We start from the raw sequence: 27,541 nt of genomic DNA, 5'->3' as shown, positions 1-27,541 counted from the left end.
CAAGGTACAAATGGGAACTGGTAAGTTAGGAATAGTGAATTTTGAAAGGAAAATGATTGCATTTTGGAAGGATTTGTTTGAAGTGATAGGAAGGCTCTCATGAGCTATTTGAGGGTACCTAATATGAGCTCCTCCTCTCTAGGAGGACTAACAGGACTTAGTAAGTACAACTGTACTTACACAATCTGCAAAGAAACAAGGTGTATGGGCCAAAATCTGGGGAAATTAGTCATAAGCTTCCAGTATATCTGAAGTCACAGGATCTGCTTAATTCCCCTAGCAACATGTCATGACAACATATATGAAATGCTGTCTGTTCTTTAGAAACTTGGCATCCAGTCTTTTTAAAAAAGTTATTATTTTTTTTAGTGCTGAGGATTGAACCCAGGTCCTCATGCTATACAAATGCTATACCACTGAGCTGCATCCCTAGCCCACATATAAATTTAATTTTAATTGACAAATGATAACTGAATATTGTTATGTAATGTTATGTTTTGATACATGTACAACATGGTATGAATTGATCTGGCTAATTGGCACCCAGGCTTGTTACTGGAAGATAGCCACGTAGTAACTCCCTGGCTATCATGTACCAGATTTTTGTACTCCCAGAAGGAGAACAAGTGCTCAGCCTAAATCAAATTGTTTGCAGAAATAACTTAGGCATAGTGAGCTATTCTTACTTGCTGGGGAAAGGGCACTATCCTGAAATCCACATTTCCAAATACTGGCCTAGGTCCCCTTGCAAGTAAGTCTTTGTAGGGCTCAGCAGTCTGAGGCTTGTTGTGTCAACTTTTTTCCAAATAGTTCACAAGGTCATTAGGATGCACTTAGAGTAATTCTGGAATCTTGTCTTTGTGAGAATTCTCTTTGAGTTTGTATTAAGCAGCTGCTGGGGTGTTTATTATCATGAATTTCATGACATAAATATCATATAGAAGCCTGAGTTTAAGCAGTAATAGGATTGAAGAATCAGTTTTAGCTTTTAATAAAAATCCTACTTTATTAGGAATATTCTGACAGGTGCTTAAGAAAACTGTTGTATCACCATGTGCAGTGACTAAAAATGTGAACAGTCAGACTTTCAAATAACTTTTATTCTTTTGTATTATATTATTATTGTCATATTATTATTAAACTTTACAGAAGTTCTTATAATATATCATATTCTCCTTTAACTTTTATTCTATAGCGTTAAAAAATTAGGGTAATTTTTCCAACTCAAAATTATTTTAACAAACTAACATTGAATCTTCTTTTATAGTTTAAAAGTTATCTTGATAAATTTTTCCCTATTTTTGAAATTTTGAAAAAACCCTTTATGGTGGTATAGAGGATTGAACCTAAGGCCTCCTGCATGCTAGGCAAGTACTCCATCATTTGAGCCATACCCCAGCCCTTTTTGCTGTAGTTATTTTTCAGATGGGGTCTTCCCTCAGAGCTTCTACCTTCACCTTCTGAGTAGCTAGGCTTACTAGCTACTAGCTAGACTTTACTACTGTCCCAAGCTTGTTCTTTGAGCCAGGGTCTTAATAACTTTTTTTTTTTTTTTGGCCTCAGTTAGCCTTGAACCACTGTTCTTCTGTCTCTGCCTCTCAAGTAACTAGGATTACAGGTGTGACCCACTGTGCCTGGTGCCCACTGTGGCCCACTGGGCTTATTTTTATTTTTGTGTTTTTTAGGTAGGGGTCTCACTAACTTTGCCTAGGTTGGCCTTGAGCTTGCTGTCCTCCTACCTCTGTCTTCTGAGTAGCTGGGATTACAGGCATGCATCATCACATCTGGCCTACTTTTTGTTTTTTCTTCTAAAATCTTTAAGTTTCATTTTGGAAAAGTTGGTTTATTTATTGCAGTATTAGAGATTGAACCCAGGACTTTGTACATGCCAAGCAAACACTCTACCACTTGAGCTACACTCTCTGCTAGAAAAAGTTGATTTTAAAAAGGAGAGTTTAGATGGGCATGTAATCCTGTCACTTGGGAGGCTGAGGCAGGAAGATTGAGAGTTTCAGGCTAGTCTGTATTATGCAGTGTGACCCCCATCTCAAAAAAGAAAGAAAGAACAAATGAAAGAAAAGTTTTAAATCAGACTTTGTCCTTGTTCAGCCACCAGCCTTACTCCTTTGAGGTATACTATCTTTTTTTCAGGTGATGGGCTTTATCTGTCTTGCCTGCCTCATACCTGGAAGTGAGCTTGTGCTTTGCTAATAAATTACTCATTCCTATCCTTCAAAAAATAAAGAAAAATCTGGTAGGGCCTACAAGGAAGGAAGGGACAGATAAGAATACTGATGGTCAAGGTTGTCGGTACCATTTGTGTCTACTTTGGAAGGCTGTGTAAATTTCAAACTTTTGCCCCTAAAACTATGTATATATACTGAAGAATAGTTACTAGATTTGATAAGAGTGCTGTTCAGATGCTGAAGTTTATAATTTGAAGTTTTTCCCCTTGACATATGAATTCATATCTGTAGTAACTCAATTCTATTTGTTATAGTTTCTATACTTTTTAGATACACTAATTGTCTTATATCAGTATGCCATGAGTAGAGTAGAACTGTGGTAAAAAAGAAATATTTGTTAAGTAGCTCAGAAAGAAGGCTCAGAATTTAGCCAGGATTAACTCTGGAAAGAGAAAACTTATCAACAGTTACTTAGTGAACATCTGTTGAATGTGAAAGAGAAAACCTTGCAGAACTTTCACCTTTATTTGGCCCAATGGAGGAAAGAGCTGCTACTCTTATTATTATTGCAGTTTGTGGTGAAAGAAGTGAGGATACGGGTTAAGGCCATTAAATTTTTTTGCTTTTGTCCTGTCTAGTGAATGTTGAGTAAATGAAGAATGTTTTGTACTTACTTGACCTATATCAATTAATTTTTCTACAGATATCTTCATAGTCATCACTTCTTGGAGTTGGTTACCTTGCTTCTGTCAATTCCAGTAACAAGTGCCCACCCTGGTGTGCTGCAAGCCACTAAAGATGTTTTAAAGTTTCTTGCACAGTCACAAAAGGGTCTTCTTTTTTTTATGTCAGAATATGAAGCAACAAATTTGTTGATCCGAGCTCTCTGTCACCTTTACGATCAAGATGAAGAGGAAGGTCTCCAGTCTGATGGTGTTATTGATGATGCATTTGCCCTGTGGCTACAGGACTCAACTCAGACATTACAGTGTATTACAGAACTGTTCACCCATTTTCAGCGTTGTACAGCCAGTGAAGAAACTGACCATTCTGATCTCTTGGGAACCCTTCACAATCTTTATTTGATTACTTTTAATCCTGTTGGAAGATCAGCTGTTGGCCATGTTTTCAGTCTTGAGAAAAATCTCCAAAGTCTCATTACTCTGATGGAGTACTATTCCAAAGAAGCCTTAGGGTAATTTTCTGCTTACTCCTTAAAATTTCAATTATGTTAGAAAACTAGATCACTAATGGGTTAGTTTCTTCAAAAGTGGTGTTTCTTTGAAAGCAAACCTGTATTTTTTGACTTGACATATAACTTGTTAATTAAGAATTAGAATGATAGAAATTTCTGAAATATCAGATGTGTCTATAAAGCAATACAGTGGATCTTTTTTTAGCTTCTTTCAGTTTCCCTATGAAAAAGATCACAACTGGTATCTCTGCTGATTGCGTAGAAGGGAATCCTAAGGTCCAGGAATAATACCTTAAGAGCAGTGAGCATTCTCTCACTGTTTGCTGCCCTTGCCTTCTAAACCATTCATAGTGCTCTGGTTTCAGAACTGATTTGACTGGATTGCGGGTGGGGGGCGGTTTGAGGATAATGGTTTTGAAGAGCCTGCCTAGTAGGGCAGATGATTTTAGCGTGAGAAGAGAGACAAGTTCTCTTCCTAGCTCATGGCATACAAAGCAGTAGAATCCAGATAACTGCTCCACAGTGGGGAGCTGGTGCAACTGCTTGTGTGACAAATCTCCTTTGGGGGCCTCTGAAAGGCAAATTGCAGTGTCTTCTGTGCCTAGCTCTAAATGATTCTGGAAAGGAAGACCGAGTGATGATGGCAGACAGCCACATTTATTCCTATTTACCCAAATTGGATGAAGATTTTAAAGGAGACTAATGAAGTATACTTCCTAAAATATACTTGTTAATGTTTCACTGTTCATCTTTTTTTATTTCTTAATAGAATTTTACTTCCCATTGCAGTGTGTGTGCTTTTATTCTTACATATAGTTGTCCCTCTCCTGTGAGTTCTGCTTCCATGGATTCAAGCAACCATAAATTGAAAGTATTTGGAAAAAGAATGTCTGTACAGAGCATGCACAGACTTTTCTTGTCATTATTCTCTCAACAATATGATATAACAATTTACATAGCATTTACATTGTATTAAGATCATAAATAATCTAGAGATGATTTAAAGTGTATGGGAAGATGTGCACAGCTTATGTGCAAATACTGTACCATTTTATACAAGGAAATTGAGTCTCCATAGATTTTGGTACCTATGGGGGATCCTGGAATCAGTACTCCATAGATACCACGACTGTATTGGTCAGTAGTGTTTTTAGGTGAATTGGATGTGAACTGTAAAATGTGATTTCTTATCTTACAGAAGTTAGGTGATGTCGCATTGTAAATTTCCTTGTTCTTTTTAAAACCAAATAGAAGAAAATGCTTAAAATTATTCCTGAAAAGTTGTTTTCATATCCTAAATTTAAAAACCTTATTTTGTTTCAGTGATTCCAAGTCTAAGAAGTCAGTAGCTTATAATTATGCATGTATACTTATTTTGGTGGTGGTTCAATCTTCCAGTGATGTTCAAATGCTAGAACAACATGCAGCATCTCTCTTGAAGCTTTGTAAAGCAGATGAAAATAATGCTAAATTACAAGGTATAGTACTTGAAGTTGTTTTAAGCACTTGTGATGGGTAAAGGGAAAAGCCTTTGAATATCTATAATTAGTGCTTTATTGTATTTTGATAATTTGCCTGGTAATACTCCTTTTAACTTTTTGAAATTACCTTTCATGAAGTTAGTTTATAAAACTAAAGGTTGCATAGAATGTTTTAGTATGCAAATGTAAAGATTTGAAAATACCTTTGTTTGGACAGTCAGGAAAATTGGTGTTTAATCAAAATGGAAGGGGTTGAGCCAGGCATATTGGCACGAACCTGTAATCTGTAACCCCAGCACTTGGGAGGCTGAGGCAGGAGGATTGTGAGTTTTAACAGCAGCCTGAGCTAAAAAAAAACAAAAAAAATTAAACACAAGTTCTTCTGTTTATGAAATTTAGATGTTGAAATCAATGCAGACCTAATAATGTTTTTCTTGGAAAAAAATGTACCTTTGATTCCTTTGTTGTTAAGGCTTTTATTTTTAAATATAGATTTTTTTTTTTTTTTTTTTAAGAACTTGGCAAGTGGCTGGAACCTCTGAAAAACCTTAGATTTGAAATTAACTGCATCCCAAACCTAATTGAATATGTTAAACAGGTAAGTAAAACTTAAAAGTGCTTTGATTTTGTGAAACTGTGATAATGCACTAAATCACTTGTGTCCTTGATTAATTTATTAGACTGTGGGGGTACGATTGACATGGATATATACTTGTGTACGTGTATAAATACACATGCACACAATCCTGTGTACTGTATTGGTTTCTGCTACTAAGTTCTCACCTAATTTTTCATTTGAAATAGGAGTGATATCAATATCTGTAGTTGGGATAATTTGTAAAATTGAAATCCCATAAAAATATAGAATTCATAATAGTGCTGTTGAAAAATTCCTAGTGGGAAAAATCACTGCATTGTTAATCTTGAAAGTTGCCTTTTTTTTTTGTTCCTTAGGTGATCCAATGTGTAGCATAGGAAGATGGGATAAAGGCCCTCATAAATATGTAACAATTTTAAGCTAGAAGAACAGTAGAGACTTCGAATTATTTCCTCTTTCATTTAGCACATGCGCCGTGTATTTGTGTGTGAGAGAGAAAACACGATGTTTTTGGAATTGCAGTGTGTGCTATTAAAGTAATTTATGTATATTGTCTAATCTGTTACTATTTGACCTAACAGCGAACTATTTCTTTGCATTTATCTGCTTCAGACTTTTCTTCACTAATGTCCCGGCCCTGTCTTCACTCTGCATTTTAGGAAATTTTTCTCTCCTATGCTGTGGTTCATGTTTTTCTGCATCTTTAACTCTTTGGTTCAGATTTCTTTCATTTAGTATAAGTGTAACTAATGTCTTCTAAATGTAGATGGTCATGAGTTTTGGATACTTGTGCATGGTAGAGTGAATAGTAGCAGTTTGTCCAATAAGCATCTTGATAAATAAATGGCTTGAGTAAAAGTATTTAATAAAAAACTTAGTCCTAGAAATTTGGATTATATTCTGTAGTTAAAAGTTTTGATTTTTATGTAAATCTTTGTCCTGTTATTTGCAGTATTATAAGTAGCTCTCATCCTAAGATGTACTAAAAACTGTTGCTCCAAGACTGAAGCTTCACTTTGTGGCTTTCTGCTGCCTTATGTTGTTTGTAGAATTACAAGAAAAGCATCAGAGGAGATGATCTAACATGGAAACATGAAAGAGAAATTTTTTAAGTTTCTCTCCTGGAGCTTAGAACTTGGAATAGTAACATTTTTGGATGTTTTTGTTCTAAGAATTTTAATCATATAAAATGCTAGCTTGTGAAAGCTACAAAAATGTAAATGTAACTATTTTATGTCATAAATCATACCATGGGCAGGTGCTGAGGACATAGACAACTGCATTTCTTGTTTTTCTCTAACCATGCGCTGTACTTGTTATCTACATTTTTAAAAGTGTATGGTTTGTAATTCAGAAACATGCCATGTTACTTCCTCAGTTTTGAATGAGGTTTAGTATCCACAGGACTTTTTAAATATAGTCATTGCACCCTGACATGGTGGTGTACGCCTGTAATCCCAGCCACTAGATAGGCAAAGGCAGATGAATCATAAGTTCAAGACTAGCTTGAACTTATTGTTCCTGTGGTCAATACAGTCATTGCTTCATTTTGAGAGAGAAGATGTGTAAAGTGGATAGAAAGGTGCTATTTTAAACACTTAATATAAAGAGTCTCATACATTTCTGTATGTTGCCTTTGGTTTAGTCAGTCCTTTTAATATATTTGGGGCTGGGGGCATGTCTCAAGTGGTAGGGCACCATGTATTATATATACTTTAGAATTCTTTTTACCTACATAATACCACATGTACAAAATATGCAAAGATAAGTAATTTTGATAAACTGTCTTGGCTCTAGGGCCTTGCTCATGTTTTAAATTTACTAAAAGTATAAAATACTTTATGTACTTAAAGCTATCTCTCTCTCTTTTTTTTGGTGCTGGGAATGGAATGTAGGTCCTTGCACATGGTAACCATGTGCTGTACTATGGGAAGCTTATATTTTTATGTTTTCTCTCATTCTGACGGGCACCAAGAAATTAAAGTTTCTTTTCACTTATTTTTAAAGAATATTGACAACTTGATGACCGCAGAAGGAGTTGGCCTTACCACTGCCTTACGCGTTCTCTGTAATGTGGCATGCCCACCACCTCCTGTTGAAGGTAATGTGACTAACACAGTTTAAAAAGTACTATTATTTGAGCCTAGTTTAAACAGCATTTACTATACACTTAAAATTCTTGACTGATTATTAACATATAAGTAATTAGTATTTATTTTTTCTTCCTCTTACCCTATCCACAGGTCAACAGAAAGACCTGAAGTGGAATCTTGCTGTTATTCAGCTTTTTTCTGCTGAAGGAATGGACACCTTTATTCGGGTTCTGCAAAAATTGAACAGTATTTTAACTCAGCCTTGGAGGCTACATGTCAACATGGGGACTACCCTTCACAGAGTGACTACTATTTCAATGGCTCGCTGCACACTCACTCTTCTTAAAACTATGTTAACGGAGCTCCTGAGAGGTGGATCCTTTGAATTTAAGGATATGCGTGTTCCTTCGGCACTTGTTACCTTACACATGCTCCTGTGCTCTATCCCCCTCTCAGGTCGTTTGGATAGTGACGAACAGAAAATTCAGAATGATATCATAGATATTTTACTGACTTTTACACAAGGAGTTAATGAAAAACTCACAATCTCAGAAGAGACTCTGGCCAATAATACTTGGTCTTTAATGTTAAAAGAAGTTCTCTCTTCAATTTTGAAGGTTCCTGAAGGATTTTTTTCTGGACTCATACTCCTTTCAGAGCTGCTGCCTCTTCCTTTGCCCATGCAAACAACTCAGGTATCACTTCCATATAACATGCACCTTATAAGCGACTGCAATAACACTTTTTAATTAACAAAGTCAATGATTTTGTTAAAAAAGACAAAATGAATGAGGGTGAGATAAAACTGAAGCAAGATGGTCATTGAGGAAATATGAGGGTAACATTTTAAATAAATTTTTGTTCAAGAGAGTTTTATTATGCTGTTATGTATACTTGTACTTACACTTTTCTGTTATTTCAAATTCTTTGCTCCACCCCCTCCCTTTATCATGTTTTAGAATTTGCCATTAACTAGGTTGATTCACCAATGGACTCTGCTCATCTGACTGCTAACCTGAGGACAATAAGATTTTTTAGACTATAATTCAAATAAATGTTCAATTATATAATAGAAAACTAAATGTTTAAAGCATGTGGTAAAGATGCCTGTTTTATAACAGTTATTCCTGAACAGTTTTTGTGACTATAAATAAATATTAAAAATCTACGTACACATCCATTATACTTTTTTAACAGGTTATAGAGCCACATGATATCTCAGTGGCACTCAACACCCGAAAATTGTGGAGCATGCACCTTCACGTTCAAGCAAAGTTGCTCCAAGAAATAGTTCGCTCTTTCTCTGGCACAACCTGCCAGCCCATTCAACATATGCTGCGGCGCATTTGTGTTCAATTGTGTGACCTCGCCTCGCCAACTGCACTTCTGATTATGAGGACTGTGTTGGATTTGATTGTAGAGGACTTGCAGAGGTATCTTCATTTTGCCTAAAAATTTTGTCTTTATGTTATTCTTGGCACAGATACACTTTTTAAATTTAGAATCAGGGTTTAGAATGATATATATATATATATGTATAAATATTCACATATATGTTATAAATGAACATATATAAATTAATTTAAAAGGCTATTTTATCATTTTATGTATAAGATACCTTGAAGGTCTTGATTTTGGGCTTTGGAAGTATAAAGAAATATTTTAAGAAAATGTATTATTAAAAACCTGAATTTATAAAATTTGAGAGTCATTATAAAATTCCAGAAAAAATTGTCGTTATATCCAAGGAATGAAATAAAAATTTATGTAAGTTGATATGTAAATATTGAATTGAAAGATAAATATTAAATAGTGCCTTTAAAGTTAAATTTTTTACTAAATATATTGATTTTATTTCAGCACTTCAGAAGATAAAGAAAAACAGTATACTAGCCAAACCACCAGGTTACTTGCTCTTCTTGATGCTCTGGCTTCACACAAAGCTTGTAAATTAGCTATTTTGCATCTAATTAATGGAACTATTAAAGGTGATGAAAGATACGCAGAAATATTCCAAGATCTTTTAGCTTTGGTGAGGTGTCCTGGAGACAGTGTTATTCATCAACAGTGTGTTGAATACATCATATCCATTTTGCAGTCTCTCTGTGACCAGGTATTTATAGCTGTTTTACAAAGTGTGTGTGTGTGTGTGTGTGTGTGTGTGTGTGTGTGTGTGTGTGTGTGTGTGTGTGTGCAGGTGTGCACGTGCATGCATGCGCACTTTAAAAGCTTTTCTTGATAGAAATCTTAGCTGTGAACAAAGAGCTCTCACCCATGTTATATTACTTCTGTTGATTAGGACAATAAATCTGACAAATGAAGGAACAGTAAAATAATTTGGTGCTTCGTAGCTTTCTTTGGGTTAGTATTTCTTGGGTTTCCCTGAATATTTTTAATAAAATCCCATGTTGCTATACAAAAATCTAGTTTGATTACATATAAGACTTAATAAGGAACATTTTTATGTGACTTAAGAAGAAGGAGAAGTAGACTGGTATAAAGTAATTTTGGACCTGGTCAAAAGCAATTTTAAGTCCTTATATCTCAAAGTATCCATTTGATATTTATTGAATACTCCACAGTTGGTTGCATGACTATATTGAATAGCAATAAAGTATCCTTGCTGTGGTTATCAAGTAGACCTCATCTACAGCTGCCTCATTTTGTTGTATCTGCCTCTGATTCATGCTTCTATTTTGTAGCTGTAGACCAAGTTGAATACTGCTTTATAGTTTATTGAAGTAATTAAAGGTGATGAAACAGTATGTCTGTATGATCCTATAAAATCCAGTTTGCTGCCATAAAAAGAATAGTGGAAGTTTTTATAGTTATTAGCACAAATTTACTCAGTATTAAAGAACTCAAATTTTCTAAGTATTTAAAAGTAGAAGGCTCTGGGGATGTAGTTCAAGTGGTAGAGAACCTGTCTAACAAGTACTAAGCCTTGAGTTCAAACACCAGTCTGCCCAAAGTAGAGGGGAATATTTAATTGGAAGATTGTGCTTAAGTCCATCCCTTTTTATGGTGCTTTAAATTCCAACATCAACACTCATTAAAACTTATTTCCCTGAATAGGTTTTTATAAACCAAGAATGTTACAAGTGAATGAATAATATAGTAATTTGAAATTTTTAGTACTGAAAATACTTTTTATTGAACTACTTGTAAATTGAAACTATACTGAGTACCTTTAAAGATATTCCTTTAAAGTAAAATATTTTAAGTCTTTATGTCTTTAAGTATGTATTCTTACATTGACTTCTATAAAAAGGCAAAACAAGTCCCTTTGCTCTTTGTTTATTTGAATCTTGATATATTTGCTCTTGATATATTTTGGGTGGGACCAATATTTTAATGAGATAATTGCTGAGTATTAATTGCTGTGTACTTCTGAAATAACGGTGCTAAGTGATGATAATCATTTAGAAAATATTTTTTTCACTGCTCCCTTCCTCCTCCATAGGACATTGCACTTATTTTGCCAACCTCTTCCGAAGGTTCTGTTTCTGAACTGGAGCAGCTCTCCAATTCTCTACCAAACAAAGAGTTGATGGCCTCAATCTGTGACTGTCTACTGGCTACATTAGCTAACTCTGAGAGCAGTTACAGCTGTTTACTGACATGTGTTAGAACAATGATGTTTCTTGCAGAGCATGATTATGGATTATTTCACTTAAAAAGGTAAGGCTTTGTCTAATTTAATATCCTCTTAAATTTAATATTTTACTCTTGCACACCCTCTCCACCAAAATGAGCTAATTGCTACCTATTATAGAAGGTTGAAAGTATGATTTTTTTCATGGGAAAAATTTTGTTTATGGAAGGGATTCATTAGCCATACTAGTAATTTCAGCAGTCTGAATTGTTCCTGGTTTCTAGTGGTTATGAGTAAAGTATATACCTTAGCATACAGGTTTTTATGTGAACGTGAGTTTTTATTTCTTTTGGGTGGATATCTCACAGTAGAATTATTGAGTCATATGGTAGATGTATGTTTAACTTTATTTAAAAAAAAATCTTTAAATTATTTTCCAAAGTGGATATACCATTTTGCATTCCCTTCGGCAATGCATTGGAGTTCCAGTTGTTCCTCACCCTCACCAGAAGTTGGCATTGCCAGGATTTTTGATCTTTTTTTTTTTTTTTTTTTAAATAGGGTCTTTCTATGTTGCCTAGGTTGGCCTTGAACTCCTGGGGTTAAGCAGTTCTCATTCCATAACCTTCCATGTAACTGGAACTACAGGGGTTTTGATTATAGACTTTCTAATAGATATGCATTGAGCCACAGTTTTTTTTTTTAACCTTTTTTGGTACTAGGAATTGAACCCAGGGTCTCTACCATTGAGCTAGCATTCCATCCCTAGGGCAGCAGTTTTTGATAAACCGTGGAAGTGTAACTCACTTGCTTAAGGTTTTATGTAGTAGTTAATTACTGATTTAGTCCAATTTTGAAACTGTTCATTTTCCATTAATAGTATTTTCTTTAGTCTTACTCCTTTTGTGCATTTTCATTTATTACAAAGTTCTCAAGAGCGAGAGTCTTATTTTTCCCCCTTTTGTATTGCTTTACCATAGTGTTTTAAGAAGGCACCTCAGAAACTAACCACTCACTTTCCAAATACAAATACAGTATGTTTAGTGTTAATATCATACTTCCATTTTGGCTAATTACGTTATATCTTAAAGGGCATAATTGATTATTATAATAATTTGCCCTTGAAATTGTGTTGATCAACTAAGAACTATGTAAATGCATAGAATGATTTTAGTAGGACTATATATGTTATGATTGTTTGTTATACTGAAACCTTTGTATATTGGGGTTGGCAAACTGGCCTGTAGACCAAATCCAATATGCTGCCACTTTTTATAAATAAAATATCATTAGAATGCAAATGTGGTTTATGTGTTGACTACAACTTCTTTCTCACAATACCAACAGACCTCAGTTGTATTCAGTTGTAGTTATTGAGTTGTGTGTAGCCTGCAAAGCCTAAATTGCTTAACATCTGGCTTTTTTCTTTCTTCTTCTTCTTCTTTTTTTTTGGTGATACTGGGGATTGAACTCAGGGTCTTAGGCAAGTGCTCTACCACTTGAGCCACACCTCCAGTCTTTCTTCTTTTAGTTTGTTTTTGAGAAAAGGTCTCACACCAGCCTCTGACAAGGATCCTTCTGAGTAGCTTGGATTACAGATATGTACCACCATGTCCAGCCTATTAACTGACTCTTAACAGAGAAGTTTGTTGACCTCTGCTATAGACCTTCAGTTTCCTCTTGCTGTTACAGTGTCAGAATGGTTATCATTATTTGTAGGTTATTATGTAAGTTAGGCTTTCTGGGTGGATTTCTGATTATAGTACTAACACTCTTCTGTTAGAGAAATCTTCAAGTAATAAAATGTTTGAAAATAGGAAGCAGGGCAGGTTTTCACTTGGAGTGCAATAATAGGAGTAGGTGGCTTCCTACTCCCTCCCTAGGGGGATGGATTTTCACTCTTTTAAGTTCAGGACTCAGGTGTTGGGACCTAGGGGCTCCTGCCCACTCTGGTCTAGGTAAATGAATAGAGACAGAGAAATGGCCCTTGTCCTTGGTCTTCCCTCACTCTACCCTGGGCCTCACAATGGTGCTACCTAAGAAAGTCTTCTTCCTACACTGCTAGCCTTGTCAGTGGTCAGCGAATTGGAGGAGGCTCTGATGGGAGTATGTAAGTGAGAGATGAAATGTCTTGGTTATACCTGTTAGTGATTTAGCTTTGTATTTTAGCAAACAAAAAGAGGAAATAAATTTGAAAATTACTTGTCATCATAAAAATAAAACAAAAATTAAAATAATTATTGCCAGGAAAAAAAAGATAGGGAGCTGGGGCCAGGTGTTGGTGGCACACACTTATAATCCTAGCTACTTGGAAGGCTGAGATCAGAAGGATCGAGGTTTGAGACTGAGACCAGATCAAGTAAATAGTTGTGAGATCCCCCCATCTCAAAAATAATCAGAGCAAAATGTACTGGAGGTATGGCTCAAGTGGTAGAGTGCCTGCATTGCAACTGTGAAGCCCAGAGTTCAAAGCCCAGTCTTACGCCTTCTCCCAAAAAGCAGGAGGTGGGGTGAGGGGCTGGGTAGTGGAGGGGTTGCTGGCAAATTATTTGTGCTAGATTTTAAAAGTTTATTATTTAGAGGAGATTTTTCTATAAGAGTTTGAAGTTAACAGGGCATGTTGGTGCATGCTTGTAATTTCACACTCAGGAGGTTGAAGCAAGAGAATTTCAAGTTCAGGGTGAGCCTGGGCTCTGTAGCAGGACCTTGTCTCAAAAAAAAAAACCAAAATAAAACAAAATGTAACAAAAAACCAAGAACTTGAAGCTTAGTTTTAAAAGGTCATTATATATACTTCTTTGTTGTATTGTTTATGTACACCCACACCAAAATACTTTTTACATTTGTTTAAATAGTGAAAAAATTTTGTGTGAATTTAGAAAGTTCATTTCTTATTTATTTTTTTGGCAGTACTGGGGCTTGAACTCAGGGTTTCAGCTTGCTAGGCAGGTACTCTACCACTTGAGCCACTCTGCCAGCACTTTTTTGTGGTGGGTATTTTTGAGATAGGATTTTGTGAACTATTTGCCTAGCTGGCTTCAAACCACAATCCTCCTGATGTCTGCCTTCTTAGTAGCTAGGATTACAGGTATAAGGCCCCAGCTCCTGGCTCTCATCAAGTTTTATATGCTTGTATTTTAACACAATATCTTCTCAGATTCTTTATTTAAAGTTCTTAACATCTCTTTATTTCTTTATTTGTAGTTCTTTAAGGAAAAACAGTAGTGCTCTGCATAGTTTACTGAAACGAGTGGTCAGCACATTTAGTAAGGATACAGGAGAACTTGCATCTTCATTTTTGGAATTTATGAGACAAATTCTTAGCTCTGATACCATGGTAAGTGTGTGTGTGTGTATTTGGTTTTTTATTTTTGCAAACTTTTTCATATATTAAAAAAGAATCACTTTAGTTCAGAAACATCTTGGAACTTAGAATAGTGCCTTTTTCGGACTTCATCACATTATCAATAGTGGTTTCTAATTTCTTTTCTTTTTTTTTTTTTTTGAGACAAGTCTCACTGTGTAGCCAGGCTGTTTTTAAGCTCTATGTAGAGCAGGTTCTCTAGTCCTTCTGCCTTAGCCTCCCAAGTGCTAGGATTGCAGGTGTGTGCTGCCATACCCAGATGGATTTATTTTTTTTAATAGAGATTAAAAGGTAGAGTATTTTGAAATCTTCTTTAATTATGAGGTGTATTAATTTGTGACTACCTTATTATTTTGCAACAGAAAAATGCTACCTGTAATGCCTTCATTTTAAAATAATTCTTGACAGAATTACCTTGCTAGAGTAACTCAGTCAGGTTCTGTCAGTCTCTCTCTCTTTTTTTTTTTTCAGTACTGGGGTTTGAACTCAGAGCCTCTAAGTTGCTAGGCAGGTGCTCTGCCACTTGAACCACTGTCAGCCCTTTTTTGTTTTGAGTATTTTCAAGATAGGATCTTGTGAACTCTTTGCCTGGGGCTGGCTTCAGGCCATGATCCTCCTGGTCTCTGCCTCCCAAGTAGCTAGGATTACAGGTATAGCCACTGATGCCCAGTTGTCTCTTAAATATTTTCTTATTGTCACTTAGTTGAGCATATATTGATTTGTGTTTTGGACATTAATGATATTTTTATTTTCAGTGACACTGGGGTTTGATCTCAGGGCCTCACGCTTGCTAGGTAGGTGCTCTACTACTTGAGCCACTCTGCCAGCCCATATCTACCAACTTTTTTTTTTTTCTTTGGTGAGACTAGAGTTTGAATTCAGGGCTTCATGGTCACATAGGCGTTCTACTGCTTGAGCCATACCTCCAGTCTGGATGTTAAGATTTTGTGGTGACTATAAAGTTTATTATACTAGAATATCTTGGATCCATAATATATATGAATTAAAGACTATTTCATAGCCAGGTGTGGTGGTACATATCTGAAATCTCAGCACTTAGAAGACTGAGGTAGGAGGGTACTGAGTTTGAGGCCAGCCTAGATGGGATGCTGTCAAAAAAGAATTATTTCACTCTCTCTAAAATCCTTATTGTTAAAATTTTAAATTTAATTAATATTTCTTTCATTAATATTTCCAAAATCATGGTATACTGTGCAACCAATTCCAGAAGCTATTGATAGGCCTGACTTTAGATAGTATTTGATGTCAAATAAGGTTAGAAATGTCACCTCTGATGGAGTTTAGCTCCTTCAGGAGAATTATTAAGAGTTCCTTGGTATTTTCTTATAACGCAACCCATCTTTGCCTGAGTGTATTGCCTATGAAATACATGTTTGTGTGTGTGTACATTTCATGGGGGTCAGTATGTGTTCTTCAAAATTAGTTTAAAAATTTTTCAACATTTTTTTTTTGATGGTACTTTTTTTTTTCAGTACTGGCATTTGTACTCAGGGCCGCCACCTTGGGCCAGTCCATCAGCCCTTTTTTGTGATGGTTTTTTCTTTTTTTTTTTTTGAGATAGTATCTCACAAACTATTTGCCTTGGTTGACTTTGAATTGAGATCCTCCTGAACTCTGCCTTCTGAGTAGCTTACAGGCATGATTACAGGTGTGAGCCACTTGTGCCCAGCAAATACTATGACTTTTTTTTTTTTTTTGGCAGCACCAGGGTTTAAAGTCAGGGCCTCATGCTTGCTAGGTGGGCACTCTACCACTTAGCCATTACGCCAGCTTCAACATATATTTAAGATTCCTGTTTGGGGTTGTTTTAAAAGACCTGTTTAGTACAAGGGTACCAAATAAATGTAATATGGGATTTCGTGAGAAAAATGTACAGTTACTATTCAGTTCATTTTCTCTTACGTAACTTATATTGAGGTTGTTTAATCTAGCAAGACTTTCTTGGCTTATTGTTATGTTTGTTGATATGGTCTTGCTAATTTTTGTGGCAATTATTGTTTGTATCATAGAGCTGGTTGATTAAAGTCATGTTTATCAGATGCTTTGTGAATGAAAGATTAGCATATTTAATAGTAAACTGTAGCTCCCCTAAGGATAATTTGGAGTTTTGCTTGATGGAAGACTACTTATTAATTTTACTAGATCCTAAGTGTTGTTGTTAACAAAACATTTTGACATATTTTCTTATGCGTGTTATCAGTTCAACAATTCCTTATCAAAACACTAATCAGGGTTGGAGGCATGGCTTAAGTGGTAGAGTGCTTGCCTAGCAAGCGTCAGACCCTGTGTTCAAACCCCAGTACCTACAAAGAAAACAAAACAAGACAAAAACCCAAACCACTAACTATATTGTTTGTTCATTTATCTACAATTTAAGCTCTCAGAACTGCTTCTGTTCATCCTTCAATCTATTTTCTTTTCTCAACTCCTTCATTGAGAAGGTCAAGATTAGTTTCTAAACCTTTTTAGTCACTTTCCCTTAGATTCCTTCCTTTTTTTTTGGCTGTATTGGGGTCTGAACTCAGGGCCTTGTGCTTGTTAGGCAGTTGTTCTACCAAATCAGAGGGAAATGTACCCTTGCCTCAGTTCATTTTTACATATGATCTCCATCCAGTTGTAATATTTTTCCTAACTCCTTTTTCCTTACCTGTCTTTATATCTCTGTTTGCCCTCAGCTAATGGATAAAATCTCTGACTATCCAAAATCAAATTCATTGTCTTCCTCATAAGTTCGATTTATTTTTTATGTCTCTTAACTTTCATTCAACTGATCTTCCCTTTCCTCCAAGATAGAAATCTTGAAATAGTAGCCAATTTTCCTATTGTTATCTTCATAGTTAATCTTAGTCAGGGTTTCACAAGCTGGCCTCAAACTCAGGATCTTTATGCCAAGCTGGACCCTGGTGACTCACACCTGTAATCCTAGCTACTCAGGAAGCAAAGATCAGTAGAATCAGGGCTTAAAGCCAGCTTGGGAAAATAGTTACTGAGACCTTATCTTGAACATACAATGCAAAAAGGGCTAGAGTGTGACTCAAGTGGTAGAGCACCTGCCTAGCAAGTCTGAGCCTTGAGTTCAGACCCCAGTACTGCCAAAAGAAAACAACAAAAAAAGATTTTCCTGCCTCCATCTCTTGCGTGCTGGGATTACAGGCATGCACCACCACTCCTAGCCTCTGTTCCTCATTTTCCAAAGGAAAGTTTTACTACTTGTTAGATTTTGTTTGATAATCTTTTGCTTTCAGCATTTGGAATATATTTTCCCACTGTATTTTGGTTCCATGGGTTCTGATGAGAAAGCAATTGCTGATCTTATTGAGGATTCCTTTTATATGTGTGTCACTTCTCTTTTGGTTTTGGCTCTTTATCAGTTCAATTATGATATGTCCAAATGTGGATCTCTTCAGGATTATTGTATTTGGATTTTGTTGAACCTCTTGGATGTATCAATTAATATGTTTTATCATATTTGGGGAGGTTTCAACCATTATTCAGATTTTTTGTCTGTTTTTTTGAGACATGGTCTCTCTGTGTATCTCAGGCTGGTCTTGAACTTATGATCCTACTGCCTTAGGCTTTCTCGTGTGCTATAGGCATGTGTTGCTATGTCTGTCTTTAAATGTTTTTGTTTTTTTTGTTTTCTTGAGGTGCTGGAAATGGAACCCAGGGTCTTTACTAGGCAAGTGCTCTAGCACTGAGCTGCTTCCCACGCCCCATGTGTTCTCTTTCCTACTCTTTGGAACTCTTATTATGCATACATTGAATGATGATCCGAATGGTGTTCCACAGGTCTCTGAGGCTATGTTTGTGGTTTGTCATTCATTTTTCTTTCTCTTCTTTCTTTTTTTTGAGGAGCAGTATTAAGTTTTGAACCCTAGGCCTCACACTTGGTAGGCTACTACTTGAGCCATTTTCAGTTAGGGTTGCATTTTTGCCCAGGCCTGCCTGCACTACGATCAATCTATTTATGCCTCTGCATGTTTAGGATTACAGGTGTTCAGCACCATCTCCAGTTTATTCGTTGAGATGGAGACTTGTTAACTTTTTTTGTCTAGGCTGGCCTGGAACCTCCATCCTTCTCATTTCTGTCCCCTGAGTAGCTGGGTATTCACCTCCACACCCTGCCTTTTTTTTGTTTGTTAAAGTGGATGTTTAAGTTCATTGATTCATTCTTTGTCATTTATATATGCTGTTGAGCCTTTTAGTGAGTTTTTCATTTTTGTAGAGCTTTCCACTCCAGAACTGATACTTAGTTTATTTATATCTGTTTATTTTTTTGTGGCAGAGGGTCTTAATAGATAGCCCAGACTGGCCTTTAGCTCATTTGCCTTGAACCTGAGATTCTCCTGCTTCACCTCTGGAGTGTGGGATTAAAATTGGGATCAAGACCAGCCTGGGATATATAGCAGGACCCTGTCTCAAAATCAAAATAAAACAAAGAGTAATTCTTAGGTTTTTGTTTTCTTAGAGTTTTATATTTTTTTTCCCTCCAGTTTCCTCCCAAACATTTACTTCTTTGATATACTCTGACTACTTCTTTGTGAGTTCATATCTTCTTAAAGGGAATATCAGATTATGTTCTTCCACCCTATAACAATCTTTGGTGTCTGTAGGATAAATTCTAAACTTCGTAGTATGTCATTAAAGACCATTCACTATCCGGTCCAAAAAGCTACTTTGCAATCATCCCTCCTTTATAAAATATTTTGTACTATGCCATTGTCCATGAGTCTCATCTACTTTTATTTCTTTTATTGGCTATGCTTCTCCTTAGTTTGTTGGTATTTATTTCTCTTTTGGTTAAGCTGTTTTAATGTATCCCAATTTATGAAGTCTTTTGTGATTACTTTTCCTTCTGTACTCTTTATAGTATGTAGCTTGGATTTCTGTTTTGGTGGATCATTTATTTACCTATTTATTATTCCCCACCCCCTTTCTGTTAGCTCAGGTCATGGATCATGACTACCTTTATCCCAAAGTGCTTGCAGAATGTCTTGATCCATTTAATAGTTGAAGTGTTTGAGAAATGAATAACAAAATTTGAAATGACAACATGTACAAATTTTATGTATTTCCATTTTCTTAAATTCTATATAGTTTTAAAATTTTCCTTGGGGTAGGGGCATGGCTCAAGTGATAAGAGCACTGACTAGAAGCATGAGGCCCTGAGTTCAAACTCCAGTACTGCAAAAAAAAGAAAGAAAAAAATCTTAAAAATTCTTTGTTACTACTTCTCATAATAACATATACAGAAAACTTGAAAATATGCCAAATTTGACTCTAGATTTTCTAAGACTGCTTTAATTACAACTAAATGTATTAGAATTTAAGTGTTATTTTATATTTTTTTAAACTGTTTCTGGGGACCAAGGGTATAGCTCAGTGGTAGAGTGCTTGCCTAGTATGTAGGAGGACCTAGGGTTATCCCCAGCAGCAAAAAACAAACAAACCTATTTCTGTTTTATAATGAAAAAGGCAGTATGGAGACAGAAAAAAATTTTAGATTATTTAAAATATTTTAATAATTTCATAGATTTATCTCTGAAGTAGTTCTGAATTGAGAACTACTGTTCTTTGATTGTCTCCATTTATCCTTCACCCCCTTTAAATTGAGTACAAAGTACAAAATTTTCACAATCCCTTGCCTCCACATAAGTGCAAAGTCCGTCCGACACTGTAGATGAGCTCAGTCACAGTGATACATTTGTTATACTTGAAACTGCATGACATAATTATCACCTAGAGCACACAGTTTACATTAGGATTCAAAGATATTTTGATTTCTTTGTTTCCAATCTGTTTATCTTTTATTTCCTCCCCTATCTTTTCATATTATCTAGGACTTCTAGAGGGAGAAGGAACATGATCTTGATTTGGGTGAGAAAGCTTTTTGGGCTGGAGGTGTGGCTAAAGAGGTAGAGTGCCTGCCTAGTAAGGGTGAAGTTCTGAGTACAAACCATATTACTGCCAAAAAAAAAGAAAAAGAAAAAAAACTTTATAGTTTCTCACCATTCAGTATGGTGTTTAGCTGTAGGTTTTTTGTAGATATTCTTTATCAAGTTGAGGAAGTTCCCCTTTATTTCTAGTTTTCTGAGTTTATCATGAATGGGAGTTGGATTTTATTAAATGTTTTTTCCACATTTATTAATATGATTGAATGGTTTTTCTTTAGCCTTATGATGTGATAGACATTAATTGATTTTAGAATGTTGACTCAATCTTTTCATACCCCTGTGGTAAATCCCACTTGATATATAGATCTTTTTATGCATTGCTGGCATTGTTGGGTTTGATTAATTAATGTTTTTTGTGGACTTTTGCATCTGTGTTCATGAGTTACATTGACCCATAGTTTTCTTTTCTTGTAGTATCTTTGCCTGGTTTTAGTAAAGTCATGTCTCTCTTAATGACAGGAATGCATTCTGAGAAATACGGTCAAATGATTTCATCATTGTGTGTACTTACATAAGCCTAGATGATATAACACACTGCATACTTAGGCTTTATGATACAGGTTGTTGCTTCTAGGCTGGGAACCTGTGTGACATGTTACTATTCTGAAACTGTAGGCGTTTGTAACATTCGTGATGGCTATGAGGTTACTGGGCCACATGAACTTTTTAGCTTCATTATCATTTTGTGGGACTCTTCTGTGTCTGTATGTTGTTGATCAAACTTTCATTGTGTGTCAGAGGCATGGCTCAAGGATGGAGTACTTGTTTTGTAAGTGGAAAGCCCTGAGTTCAAACCCTAGTTCCACCAAAAAAAAAAAAAAGATTTCATTATTGTTGCTTGATGCATTAGGGTAGTGCTGGCCCCATAGAACAAGTTAAATATACCTTCTGCTTCTGTCTTCTGGAAGAGATTGAAGAGAATTGGTATAATACCTTCCTTAGATGCTTGATAGAATTCACCACTGACTCTATCTGTGCCTCCCCTTTTTTGACTTAATTATTTTAGTATATTTTCTCTGAGCTTTAAAAGTAGTAATCATTATATTTCTGATTCAATTAAATTCAACTTGTTATCTCTAGGTGAAAGTGGTAGGAATAACTAGGAGGGTGAAAAGAAGCAATATAGATGCCTTGATAGTTTGTAATCTAGTTAATACACTTATTTCTATAAGATGTATATAATTTCTTAGTTTATAAACTTTATCAACCTTTAGGGAACAGTCCTATAAGCAGAGCTCTTTAGGTCCCTTCAGTTCTTTGCCATTGCAGCTCCTGATCATCAATCAAAATGTTATGTATCCTACAAGTCCCAGTGTGTTTGCCACTGAATTTTTCTGTTGAGAAATCTTGGTGCCAGTGAACTGAATATATGTGTTACCTATTTATTTTATGAGTCTCATTAAAGAAAACTTATTTCAGCTAACTAAATCCTTCTTTAAACTAGCTGTTTATTCATGTAAAACCATAACATTGAGTGGAAGATGCAGCAAATGGCTTAAATATCTGACTAAGTTTAGAAGCATCTTTGCAAATTTCTCTGCTCTCAAATTTAACTTGTGTGTGACATTTACAGGGATGTTGTGGAGATGATAGTGGTCTCATGGAAGTAGAGGGAGCTCATCCATCACGGACAATGAGTATTAATGCTGCAGAGTTAAAACAGCTTCTACAAAGCAAAGAAGACAGTCCAGAAAATTTGTTCCTTGAACTAGAGAAGCTTGTTTTGGTAAAAAAGAAAAACAGAAACAAAATAAAAACAGCATTCCTGAGGCATATTTTTTTCTCAGTTTAAGTAGTACAAATTTTTCACATAGTGACCTTTTTAAAATAATAGAACCTTTAACTGAGTATTTATACTGTTTCAAATAACTCTTTGGATTAATAATTGGAGTGAAGTCCACTATACTTATGAATCTTACAGAGTAAACAAAGGCAGTACTTTTTGAAATGTTGATTCTTTGGATGCAAGATGTCCCCTGCTGCCATTGTTTAGAAATAAAATGACAAGTGCTTTTGATGTTTTATTTTAATATTCTTAATGTTAAGTTGGTAATTTCTTGATGATTTTTTTCAAATTTTTTGATAATTTTTCTGGAAATGAGTCAGTAGATGATAAGCATGGGTTTAAGTTTTATTTGCATCTTCTCATTCTGCTTTTTTTTGTTTGTCTAGGAACATTCAAAAGATGATGACAATCTGGATTCTTTGCTGGACAATGTAGTTGGACTTAAGCAGATGCTGGAGTCATCAGGTGATCCCTTACCTCTCAGTGACCAGGATGTAGAACCAGTACTTTCAGCACCAGAATCTCTCCAGAATCTATTTAACAACAGGTAAAATAAGCAATGTTTTGTGTTTGAGTAGATGTTGTTTATGTAATGGCTGGAGGCTGAAGAGGGTTAGCAAAAAGGCTAAAGAGGATAAGCAAACTTTTTTTTTTTTTTTTTCCTCTAGGCTCTGCAGGCCACTGACAGCTTCTGTAGCATTCTTCTGTAATGTTTTGTTTGAAATTGTATGGACTATTCCTAGCACTCAGGCTGTACAAAACAGGCTCACAGAACAGGCCAAGGCTCACTGACCCCTGGTTTAGAGGATATGTATCTCTTAATTTCTGGAGCACGATAGCCCTGATGATCTTCTAATGTGGCAGAATTGGCCTCTATAGTTAGAAAATTTAAAGTTGGGCAGTTTCTGTACAGGTTGGTACAGTGCAGTAAACTTGCCATCCAGGACTCTGTTTTATTGAACTCAGCCTCAGGCATGCAGTGCAAGCTTGAGCCACACCCCCAGCCTAAGGATACCTGATTCTTGAATAGCTTTTTGGGGTCTCTAAAGTGCTAATTTTAGTAATGCTTGAGAGGGTAATATTTTTAATCATACCTCCATAAATTTTAGTTAGAATGCAAGTAAAAATACTTGATTTTGGAATTCTGCCTTTTACCAAATACTTTTCTTACTCTAGGACTGCATATGTGCTGTCTGATGTTATGGATGACCAGCTGAAGTCCATGTGGTTTACTCCATTTCAGGCTGAAGAGATTGACACAGATCTGGACTTGGTATAAAGCATTTTTTAGCTAAGTATTTAGAAGAAAGTTACTGGCTTTTGTGTTTCCTTGTGTGTTGTTAGCATTCTAATAGCTTACATATTACATGACTGTTAAGGTCCAGTTGGGGATGAGTACAACAGTACTTTTATGGCAGTTATATACTTAGTGGCATCCAGAACTTAGTTTTTTATGCTGCTTGCTTTGCTTCTTTCTCATTTGTGATTTAAGGGAAAAGTTACATTCTGGCATAAATACTCTGGAGCACTTTGTTTTCTTATATTGGTAGGTTATAGAATAAGGTATCCTACAAAACAGTTCAGTTCTTGCATTGTATTTAAGGAAAGGAATGGTAAGGTATCTACTTACAGCTTGGGAACTTGTAAAGAATATGTCTGTTATAACATGAATGGGAATTGGTACTCTTAATGTTGAATGGATAAGAGAGTAGTTAAAGATTTTATAAGATTTTTAAATTTACTGCAGTGTTTTTCTTTTCTTGGAGATATATTAGGGCAGATGATTTTAACCACATCTTACGTAATTTAAAGATTTCATGTATGTATTTAGTAACTGCTTTTCCTTTTTAAAAAGTCACATAAAACTCAATTAAAATTACATTAAAGAATTCATTTGTTTTTAGTAAAAATTGTTCAGTGATTCATTGGATCTGTGCTTTATATAGTGATGGAAATGTCCCGTAATCTGCCTTGTTCTGTATAGTAGCCACTAGCCTTTGTGTCTGTTCAGCAATTGAATTTTGGCTAGTGTGATTGATTAAAGAACTGAATTTCATTAAGATTTAATTTTAATTCAAACTTAAATAGTTATACATGGCCAATGGCTACCTTATTGGGCAGTACAGTCTAAATAACTAGAAGTTGTTCTTTTTATAACTTTAAGTTGAACCAGTACTGTCTTGCAATGATATTTGTGACCACAGCTTAGACAATTTTAGGTCTTGTAAGCATGACAAACTTGAACATAAGTTTATTTTTGGTTTCCCTGAAATTAAATTTAGGTTGGAATGTCAGTAAATGCATAGAACTTTTGGGAATCTGTGGCCCAGAATCTTTTTATAATAGAGATGGGTGATGATACAAAGCTGGCAGAGTTTATTATTTTTAGATTCTTTTGGAAAAGTTCTAGTCATATTACAGTGTTAATTTATATAGAAACATCCTGAATTCCCTGTTAGGTAGCTAAAATCTTCTAGACTTGTAGTCCTGCTTTGAGGAGGAATGCCAGCATAAAAAAAAAAATAGCTGATTTCCTAAAGTTTGTTGTTGTGAACTACCAATGATGTTGCTTTCTGAAAAAGATAAGAAGGAAAGGTAGATTTATAATTAATTTACTATGAGAGTTAAATATAATTTATTATAAGTAATGAGAATTTCTGTAGTGAAATATTACACTAGTAGTTACATTTAAAATGTATTTTGTTTCATTTTTATGACTGCAGGTAAAGGTTGACTTGATAGAGCTCTCTGAAAAATGCTGTAGTGACTTTGATTTGCACTCAGAATTAGAGCGCTCATTTTTGTCAGAACCATCCTCTCCAGGAAGAACCAAGACTACTAAAGGATTCAAACTTGGGAAGCACAAGCATGAGACTTTTATAACGTCAAGGTAAAAGTTATTTTAGTGTATTTTAAGATAGACACATAATTATTTTAACAGGAAGTTGACATAGCACTTGAATCATGAATACTGTTTGGATTTTTTTTTTAAGATAATAATTTAGCCAGGGCCAGAATATACCTAGTACATTTATTATTATTTCCTCCCCTCCCCTCCCTTCCCCTCTTCTGTTGAGTATTGAACCCAAGGCATTGTGCATTGTACTTGTTAGGCATGTGCTCTACCACTAAGCTAATCCCAGCCCCCATATTGTTCTTTTTTTGTTGTTGCGGTTCTGGGGCTTGAACTCAGGGCCTACACCTTGAGCCACTCCACCAGCCCTTTTTTGTGAAGGCCTTTTTTTTCGAGATAGGGTCTGTGAACTATTTGCCTGGGTTGACTTTGAACTGTGACCCTCCTGATCTCTGCCTCTTGAGTAGTTAGGATTATGGGCGTGAGCCACCAGTGCCTGACTCCTATATTGTTCTTTATGAGAGTTTAGAAAGTCTGAACAAAGTGGACTGGACTGTTTTTTTTTTTTTTTCGCTTATTCATATGTGCATACAATATTTGGGTCATTTCTCCCCCCAAGACTATTTTTAAAAATTGTTAGTTATATCAGTAAAATGTGAGCACTATTCTTAGCTATTTTTTGTTTTATTCCAGAAGTAATAAAACTTGCACATTTAGCAGAATTGGAATAAGAAAACAATGAAATTTATAGTTTTCAATATTGCTACAGGTTGATTTATTATATTTTTACTGGAAATGTGAAAAAGAGAATTTTTTCATGGAGTCTTTTTGCTTTCATAGTGGAAAATCTGAGTACATTGAACCTGCCAAACGAGCTCATGTTGTGCCACCACCAAGAGGAAGGGGCAGGGGAGGATTTGGACAGGGCATACGACCCCATGATATTTTTCGTCAGAGAAAACAGAACACAAGTAGACCACCTTCTATGCATGTGGATGACTTTGTTGCAGCAGAAAGTAAAGAGGTGGTCCCTCAAGATGGAATACCTCCACCAAAACGACCACTCAAAGTATCACAGAAGATTTCTTCCCGTGGTGGGTTTTCAGGAAATCGAGGAGGACGGGGTGCTTTTCATAGTCAAAATAGGTTTTTCACACCACCTGCTTCAAAAGGTAACTACTTATGTGTGTTTTCTAATGGGTTAGAACATTGGAATATTAAAATGTGACTGAATCACATTCAGATAAAGGAGATTCAGATAAAGTACTTTTGTACCTATAGTTGAGCTGCCTTTAAACAGTGGTACTTTCTATAATCTGTTGGATAGGAAACAATCAACAACAACAAAAACCAAACCTTTTTAAGTTATCCTTTGATATATTGCACTTTTAGTGATGCGTTTTAAAAACATTTTTGCTAATTATTTTCTTTTTTACATTGAAAATTTTATTTTCCTGAGTAATATCCATACATAATTTTCATAATTGTACTTCTCACCAGTTACCTTAAGATTGTTCTGTGTAGTTCACCCTTGCTTCTCTTATTTTATTTATTTAGAGGTGGGATCTTGCTGCACAGCCCAAACTGTCTTTGAATTCTTGGCCCTCCTGCCTCAGTCTCCTGAGTGTTGGGATTACAACAAACATATGCCACCATGTCCAGTTTTAGAAATTATTCTTTACTGGTGAATTGATAATGTTTTCATAGCTGCTGATTTAGGAGAGTGTGTATGTGTGTGTGTGTAAGAGAAAATAGGAGTTTACATTAATAGCACAAATACAGGAATATTAGGAATTGTTATAAGCAGTACACGTAGTACCATCTCATCAACCCCCTAATGCAGGTTCTGACAGTACCCTTCTTTACAGTAAATAAAATTGTCATTCAGCTGATCAGGAACAGTATTAAAACTATGCTAGTGTGGCTCTAAAGCCTCTCTGCTCTTAACCATCATGTGATACTATCAGTACTAATATATGCAATTTATAGAATTTCAGCTTCTCTTTCATTACTTTTGAAGATTAACAAAAGCCTGACAGATCTTCCTTAATCCAACTCTGAAGTTGATTGGATGTGGTGTCACATGCCTATTATCCCAGCACCTGGGAGGCAGAGGCTGGAGGATTACAAGCTTGAAACCTGCCGGGTGTGTTGCAAAGCAAGACCCTGTCTCAAAAACAAAAACAAAAACAAAAAAAGAAGAAGAAAAAACAAGATAAATAGTCGAGGTTTTGAAAAACAAAGATTTTGATTGTTTTGTTTGTGTTTAGGAAATTACAGTCGTCGGGAGGGAGCAAGAGGCTCCAGTTGGAGTGCTCAGAATACTCCTCGAGGAAATTATAATGAAAGTCGTGGAGGCCAGAGCAATTTTAATAGGGGCCCTCTTCCTCCATTGCGACCTCTTAGTTCTACAG

The 27,541-nt window shown here is 35.6% G+C and overlaps 1 protein-coding gene across 2 annotated transcripts in view; it reads left to right on the top strand.

The window, feature by feature from the left end:
- Virma (vir like m6A methyltransferase associated) overlaps window positions 1-27,541 on the top strand; it is a 52,626-nt gene that overhangs the window by 24,093 nt on the left and 992 nt on the right. The window contains exons 9-23 of one of the 2 annotated variants that reach the window (XM_020156978.2): window positions 2,890-3,381; window positions 4,705-4,859; window positions 5,378-5,460; window positions 7,468-7,561; window positions 7,704-8,248; window positions 8,751-8,986; window positions 9,414-9,666; window positions 11,017-11,234; window positions 14,353-14,485; window positions 22,061-22,213; window positions 22,660-22,820; window positions 23,450-23,546; window positions 24,997-25,163; window positions 25,968-26,299; window positions 27,398-27,541. In XM_020156978.2, the coding sequence (XP_020012567.2) occupies window positions 2,890-3,381; window positions 4,705-4,859; window positions 5,378-5,460; window positions 7,468-7,561; window positions 7,704-8,248; window positions 8,751-8,986; window positions 9,414-9,666; window positions 11,017-11,234; window positions 14,353-14,485; window positions 22,061-22,213; window positions 22,660-22,820; window positions 23,450-23,546; window positions 24,997-25,163; window positions 25,968-26,299; window positions 27,398-27,541 (3,263 nt within the window). The remainder of the gene's footprint in view (window positions 1-2,889; window positions 3,382-4,704; window positions 4,860-5,377; window positions 5,461-7,467; window positions 7,562-7,703; window positions 8,249-8,750; window positions 8,987-9,413; window positions 9,667-11,016; window positions 11,235-14,352; window positions 14,486-22,060; window positions 22,214-22,659; window positions 22,821-23,449; window positions 23,547-24,996; window positions 25,164-25,967; window positions 26,300-27,397) is intronic. The other variant, XM_020156979.2, reaches the window with a different exon arrangement.

The sequence above is a fragment of the Castor canadensis genome, chromosome 3 (assembly GCF_047511655.1).
Source record: "Castor canadensis chromosome 3, mCasCan1.hap1v2, whole genome shotgun sequence".
Classification (NCBI taxonomy): Eukaryota; Metazoa; Chordata; class Mammalia; order Rodentia; family Castoridae; genus Castor; species Castor canadensis.
The sequence above is the reverse complement of the archived record's forward strand: the minus strand, read 5'-3'. Positions and strand labels throughout refer to the sequence as shown.